Source organism: Meles meles, chromosome X (genome assembly GCF_922984935.1).
Source record: "Meles meles chromosome X, mMelMel3.1 paternal haplotype, whole genome shotgun sequence".
In the NCBI taxonomy this organism is placed as follows: domain Eukaryota; kingdom Metazoa; phylum Chordata; class Mammalia; order Carnivora; family Mustelidae; genus Meles; species Meles meles.
The window spans coordinates 41,266,715-41,274,411 of record NC_060087.1 but is presented as its reverse complement, the minus strand read 5'-3'; the positions used below and the strand labels follow the sequence as shown (position 1 = coordinate 41,274,411).

Here is a 7,697-nt window from a genome sequence, read left to right as displayed (position 1 = left end):
TCCACAATAGCCAAACTGTGGAAAGAGCCTAGATGTCCATCAACAGATGAATGGATAAAGATGATGTGTTGTATATATACAATGGAATATTATGCAGCCATCAAACCCCCCCCAAATTTTGCCATTTGCAATGATGTGGATGGAACTAGAGCATATTATGCTAAGTGAAATATGTCAATCAGAGAAAGACAATTATCATATGATCTCACTGATAAGAGGAATTTGAGATATAAGACAGAGGATTACAGGGGAAGGGAGGGAAAAATGAAACAAGATGAAACCAGAGAGGGAGACAAACCTTAGGAGACTCTTAATCTCAGGAAACAGAAGGATGCTGGAGGGGAGGGGTGGAAGGGATGGGGTCGCTGGGTGATGGACACTGGGGAGGGTATGTGCTATGGTGAGTGTTGTGAATTGCGTAAGACTGAAGAATCACACACCTGTACCCCTGAAACAAATAATACATTATATTTTAATTAAAATAAAAATTTTTTTAAAAAGATAATGAGTCAAATTGCCAGAAGTTCATGGACTAGGTTTATGTGCAATTGGGTTTTTATAGTACTCCTTTTATATTCAGGAATACAGTTTATTTTCTTTTACACAGATGATGTGCAATCTTCTTAGCTTTATTTAGAGTTGTATTTTTGCTTTTTGATGTGTATCATTCTTCCTAGGATATGTATTCTACTAATTACCACTGATATGCATGTGATGGCTAATCTAGATTCTATAAAGTCCCTAGTTGGTATCCAGCTAGGAGGTCCATGCATACTGATAATGATACAATTTTCATTTCAGAAAATAAAGTGACAATGCAAAGGTTGCTTTGAGATGCAGAGGGGAAAGGGGAGGCATTTCAAGTAAAAGAGTGTTATCTATACCAAAGAAAAAACACACAGACAAAAGAAGCAGCAAATGTAACTGGTCAAGGTTTCCATTTGAAGTCAGTGGTTGTTGAACAAGAACATTTTCACAAAAGAAATTAGAGAACCACAATATTATATGTATGATTAAAAATTTCCAAATAAATTTAGTTACAATAAACCAAGTTGCTTATGTAAAAGAAACCCCCTTGTAATGAAATGGACATGAAAAGAATTCTACTCATTTGCTCAAGGACAGAGGCTGTCTTTTAGAAAAAAAGACAGACTTTTATGTAATGCTTAGACTTTATGTAACATCAGAGAATGCAGAAAGTGCAGAGAAAAGCCTACAATTTAAATCAATTTGCAAATGCATTTAGCTCTGGATTACAACTTATTCAGCATTAGAAAATTCATACTGAATAGAAACCTTGTTAAAGTTAGGAACACGGAGGGGTGTCAGGGTGGCTCAGTCGGTTGGGGGTCTGCCTTCGGCTTGGATCATGGTCCTCAAGTCCTCGGTTCGAGCTCTGCTTCTCCCTCCACCTGCCACTCCCCCTGCTTCTGCTCACTCTCTCTGTCAAATAAATAAATAAAATCTTTTAAAAAAACGTTAGGAATATGGAAAAACCTTAGCCAATACCTACACATTACTCAACGTAAGAGAATTCATACTGGAGGGAAATCCTGCAAATGTGTTGAATTCGCCAATCCTCACATCTTACTCAACATCAAAGCATTCATACTGAAATGAACATAAATGAAATAAATATATACAAACATATAAATGATGTGAATGCTGAAAGGCCTTTAGACACAACTTCACCCTTGTCAATGTGAGATAATTCTTCCTGGGGAGAACCTTTCAAATGTATTATATTTGGGAAATCCCAAATACAGATATGGCTGCACTGTTGGCAAGCGTGAGACAATTCATCTCAAAGAAATTGCTATGAATGTAATGAATGAAGATAGGAAGGAATGCGTTCAACTCCTACTCAGCATCAGCGAATTTCTGTAAAATACAGATAATAGGAACCTAGGGTACGCTCTTTTATCCACAGCTCATATTTTATTCATCATCAGATAATTTACTATAGACAACAAAATGAAATTAAAATAATTTAATTCATGGGTCATCCCTGGTTTAGCTATGGGAAATTCATTGTAGAGATGGACATTAAGAATTTTGTTTTGTGCTTCAACATAATTAACCGATAGGAAATCCATATAGAAATAACCAAAGTGCGCAGAAATGTAAAAATCTCTTTGATTGTAGACAATAATTTTCTTTTTTTTTTAAGATTTTATTATTTATTTATTTATTTGACAGAAAGAGAGAGACCACAAGTAGACAGAGAGGCAGGCAGAGAGAGAGAGAGAGGGAAGCAGGCTCCCTGCTGAGCAGAGAGCCCGATGTGGGACTCGATCTCAGGACCCTGAGATCATGACCTGAGCCGAAGGCAGCGGCTTAACCCACTGAGCCACCCAGGTGCCCTGTAGACGATAATTTTCTTATATGAACCAGTATTACACCAAAAGTTACCTACTGAAAAGATGACTGGCCAAAATAACGGATAAAGTCACAAAAGACAGTGACTTCAAAGGGGGGGGGGGGACTCTAAAGCACAGGTTACTGCAGGGACTGGCCCCAAAGACCTTCATTTCTGACTATAGCAGCGCCCCTCACTCCTGTCCGCTCCTGCCTGTGGCAATCTATAGGGTCGGCCGGAGAGAGGGCAGTGCGGTCCAGCCAAGAGAACACCTGACATTGGCCTTCCATTCTTGACAGAAACTCATGCAGTTCAAAGAGCAGAATACCATCAAAGCATTGTATGATGGACCTGTCACCTTGGCCATTGTGGGGAAGAACTCCAGGAAGAGGAAGGTACCAGGGACTCTTGGCAGAACATGGCACCAGGCCCTCTGCTCCTCAGCCATGGAAAAGCATTGCCCCGCTTTCCAGGCCTTCCAGATGCCGCTGCTGCGACCCATGTATTGCTGAGGGCAGACTCAAACTGGGTTCAGAAGGTCCACGTCCTGGGATGGCAAAAACACACTAGAGAGTGAGTACCCATCTGAACATTTGCAGCAATGGTGTGACGCGGGTCTCCAAGGCCCCCCTTGGGCTCCATGATGCCCTAGGACTCGGGACTCAGAAACGCTGTTCTGCTTCTCAGAGGCCCGTGAGGCCTGAGCTGTTTGATGTGTGGTTAGGACTTACTGCAGGGAAAGCGTGCGGAGTAGAAGAGCAAAGGGAAAAGGGGCAGGGGTGAGGCCCATTAGCAGCCAGTCATGACATGGCAGTGGTCGCCCCCCAAAGGAGTCCCATGGTCACGGATTCATTCTCCCAGGACGGATGTGTGTGACAAAACCTGCCACGTGCGGTCAGCAAGGGAAGCTCGCTCGAGCCTTGGGGGCTGGGGCCTTGCTGGGAGGTTGTGCTGGCAGGCGGCATCCCCATAACTGACGGTAGCTACTCAGGCTACCGCCCTCCAGAGGCCAAACTAATACAGCACGGCCCAGGGCCTCACGCAGGCAAACCCAGACCTTCACCCTGAGTCACACTGTCTGCAGAGGCTCTCGGGCCACACTGGAACAGCGATGCTCAGACTACAAACAGTCTCACTAGGCAGAATGTGACAGGGGCTTAGCAGTGGTCTCCCAGGACCCAGACAATGACCAGTGCTCCTGCAACAGGATTTTCTGTGGAATGTATGGACCTCGAGCAATCCGGGCCTCCTGGGTTTACCCTTTACAATTAATTTTCACTTCATTAGAAGTCTAGTGGCCGACAGGAAAAAATGTTTTCCGGTGAGTATGAGTGGTGACCCTGGGTAAGGATGGAACCGGGCACGGGCACGACTGTGCAAGAAGGCAGCAAAGGGGAAGCCCACGCTATGCGAAGGTACAGCAACGGCACCAACATGCTACCGAGTGTGTGCGAGAGAAGAACGTAAACAGCCACCACAAACCAGGAGCCCGATGTGGGCTAAATCCTGGGCTTGGGGCTCTAAGATGCGCCCTAGGTCAGTCACAACAGCCCTTTAGGCAGGTGGTCCTCAGCTGTGACCCAAGGGGCCAGAAAGTGCTGGAGACAAGCCTACTCCCCTACGGACTGATATATCCGAATAGCCCGGACAGAGGACGGACGGGAAGAACACCTTGCATGCTTCTCGGGTCTGAAACGGCGAAGTCACACTAGAAATGCTACAGTTGCGTGAGTAACAAAACACGTGTCCTTCCCCAGGCCCCACGCCAACCGCTCGGTCTAGGCTTTCTATGTGAGCACCCGTCCGTGTCTTATGAGGATCCGGGAGAGTCTGACCAGGGCCGAGCACCAGGGACTTCTGCAGCTGGGGGTTTCTCAGCTGTCCTCGGGACACTAGCACACCAACTCTGCTAAACCTTTCCTGCCTCCCGACGGTGATGGCCGAAAAGGAGGACAGCAGGTCTCTTCTCTAGAAATAAACAGGCGGCGTCTCCAAGCCTGGCCGTCACTTACAAACGCACACGGAATGAATTCAGTGGGCGGCAGTACCCACTCACCGCCTCAGGGAAAGCGGGCTCTTCTCCTGGGATCCTAAAGGCTTGGGCCGTCACCTCCTAGAACTCTGCGCTGTAGCTCCGGGCTAGGAATCCCCCAAACCACCGGGGAACCTTAGTTCACTCCTGGAGGGCAAAGGGAAAGACAGGGAGAAAGCAGTATGTTCCCGTGGAAGCTTAGCTACGTGTACGCGGGACTGCGTGATGGTTTTTGCCACAGGCTTCCCTCACAGTGCGTGGCACCTGTGGCTCGAGCTCACAAGGAGTCGGGCCCATCTGACCTGAGACCCGACCACGCACGGCCCAGGGTTCCGCTAGGGTTCCACGCAATACAAGGGCGCCACACACTTGGCCTCTTTTCCCCACACCCTGACGGAAACAGAAAACTTTCCTCAATGGCACTCACAGGCTTGATTAGCGGCCACGCTACCAGTGGCTGCCACTGTCAGAGACCAAAACTCTCTGCTTCTTTAGGCGGTGCTGTCAGCAAAACCACACTCTCCCAGGACGCCCTGGGTCCCTGAAACTGGAGCAACACGATTTCTTTCAGGAGAATCGAGCAGGGGCACCTGGGTGGCTCAGTAGGTTAAGCCTCTGCCTTCGGCTCAGATCATGATCTCAGGGTACTGGGATCGAGCCCCAAATGGGGCTCTCTGCGCAGCGGGGAGCCTGCTTCCCCCTCTCTCTCTGCCTGCCTCTCTGCCTACTTGTGATCTCTGTCAAATAAATAAATACAATCTCAAAAAAAGAAGAGAGAATTGGGCAAGGGGCATCCTTGTCTTGGGTGTGGCTGCCTTCCAGCCCCGGCCCAGGCTCTCGAGACTCTGGGACTCTTCCCCCGCCCGGGCCTGACCCCTGCCCTCTGACCCCCTCGGACCCGGAACCCGCAGGGCTCCCAGGGAACGGCCCCGCCCCCAAGATGGCCACGCCCATGTGCCGCTGAGGACCGCAGTAGGTGCCGCTACCGTTTCTTTTTCCGACGAACTGAAGGAAGCGGAGAGCGTGGCTTTGCGGGGTGGCCAGTGCACAGCAGAATGGTGCGGGACATCGCGCCTCGGCCTCCGATGCACCGGGAGTGGAGCCGCTGAACCCCTCCGCAGGCGCCTCGCCGCCCGGAGGCGCCATTCCCGCTCCGTCCCCGCCCGTCCCGCGCCTGAATGTGCGACTCGTCGCGCAAAATGTTCGCACGCTCTGGTCGCCGCTTCGCGCCGCAGAGGAACCCTGACAGGATCACTGTCCCCGACATGGCCCATCTTGTCCATCGATAGTGTGGACCCGGCCCCCTCGCCCCGTCTCCGTGCGCGTGCTCCGCGCTCCGACCTCGGGCAGCGGGGCGACAAGAGCGGAAGTGCTCCGCTGACCTGAGGGCAGCGCGCCGTCGCGCCGGTTGTTGTTATCCGCCGCGACGGTCGGGTTGTGGGACTCGAGTACGGGAAGGCGGAGCTGACACCGGCTGTAGGAGAGGTCGGGGGGGGGTGGGTTCGCGCCACTGCGGGCTCGAGGCACTGCGCGGAGGGCGGGCATCGGGATGCGGGCGGCGGCGAGTGATACAGGCAGGGTTTGCTGAGTGCCTAGTAAGTGCGAGGCACCTTTGCGGTCCCGCTCATCTTCCTGACGGCCTGTGAGCAGCTGCTACGATTATCTTCGTTTTATTGCGAAGAAGCAAGAACAGAAAGGCTCAGACACCTGTCCCAAGTCACACAGCTACGCAACCCCAGTGGATCCTTCTGCCTATTTTCCCGCTGCCTAGCGCTTGGCCTTTCTAACTAACGTTTCCGAAATTGACCAAGTTTGTGGTTGCTGTCTGCCTTCCCTGCTCGAATAGAGCTCCACAAGGTCGGGGACCTCTAATGAGTTTGTTCCCTGATGGGTCTGCAGCGCGTAGTACAGGCACATAGCGGGCCCTCCCCATTTTCACTGGATGAATAAAAGCGACAGAGCAGGCAGTGAGTTGATCACAGAGGCCGTGCTCAGCCCCTTGTCGTGTTAATAGGGTCCTACTAAACATCGCTCTTCAAACTCAGATGAGGCCTTGGGCTTCTTCGCATAAAGTAAAACATTGGGGTTTTCCTCAGCTTCACTCCATCACAGGGGTTGCTGATTGCATCTCCTGTGTGGTCCTTCTTTCCAGGAGCGGGGTGCATCCCTGGGACCACCGGTCACCGACTGCGGGTCCCAGCTCACCTGCACCTGGGCTTCCGAGTCTACAGAAGAGCCAGTCTGAGGCCTCAGAAGGTGAGTCCACCTGGGTCAGAGGCACAGATGTGGTGCCGCAGGGATGGTCCCGGCTGAAACGCGTTTGTCTCTGAATCCTTAGGTCCTGCATCCTTAGGAACAAGAGAGCTCTCCTGAGGGGCCTGAGAGGAAGAGCCTCAGCCCAGACCCAGAGTCCAGGGCAGAGGGAGGAGCCTCAGAATACAACCCCAGAGCTCAGGGCATAATGGCAGGGACTAGGACAGATCCAGAACCCAGTGCAGGGGGTGTAGGCTCCCGGGACAGACCCCGACCCTAGGGCAGGGGGTGGAGGCTTAGAGGATGAGCAGGTCCAAGAAGAGCTGGACCTGCAGTGGCTTCGGTCTCTCCTCCAGCTGAGGGAGAGCATGCCCACTGTGTGATGGTGGGCAGTTGGACCCCATCGGAGGAGAGAGATGAGATGTCCAAGTGGATGGAGGGACGGTGCCATGAGGCAGGGGGCCTGCTGCCGTCCTTCAAGGGCAGGATCAGGGTGACGGGTGACACTGCCAGCCTCGCAGGACTGTCTCCTCTGCTGACATGCCTGTGTGCACAGCATAACGGCCCCCTTTTTTCCAATTTGCTGTTTCTGGATTTGTGTTAGCGCTAGAGTGTGAACATCCCACCCACCTCTACACAAATGTTGACACTCCCCCTGGTCTGAGTAAAGTGCAGAACATTTTTGTACTGTTTTCTTTTTGCCTTGGTAAAATGTGCAAATAGTCTGGAGGTACGCTGTCTCCTGGTTCTGCTGCCTCGTTTTGGTTTATCTGAGGAGCACTTAATTCCCATTTGAATTGTTCATGGTTTTTGGTCATTATCAGTGAAACTTGTGAAATTCTGTACAGCTATTTATGTGGACATATGTTTTTATATTTTTTGAGTAAATATCTGTAGGGAGGTTGCTTGGTCATATGGTAAGCATATGTTTAACTTTATAAGACATTGCAAAACTGTTCTCCAACATGGCTATACCATTTTGTTTTCCTACTAACAACACACTTTTCATGAGGTGTGTACAGGTGGCTCACTGTAACTTAAATTTGCATTTTT

General features: G+C 50.5%; 1 protein-coding gene across 1 annotated transcript; it reads right to left on the bottom strand.

Moving 5' to 3' along the window:
* Positions 1-524: 524 nt before the first annotated feature.
* On the bottom strand, positions 525-6,738 carry LOC123934615. Its single transcript, XM_045994756.1, has 4 exons — positions 6,597-6,738; positions 6,184-6,329; positions 5,378-5,983; positions 525-1,443 (listed from the first exon to the last, which is right to left on the bottom strand). The coding sequence occupies exons 1-4, from the start codon at positions 6,736-6,738 to the stop codon at positions 1,435-1,437; spliced, it is 903 nt and encodes a 300-aa protein (XP_045850712.1). The 3' UTR covers positions 525-1,434.
* Positions 6,739-7,697: the final 959 nt, after the last annotated feature.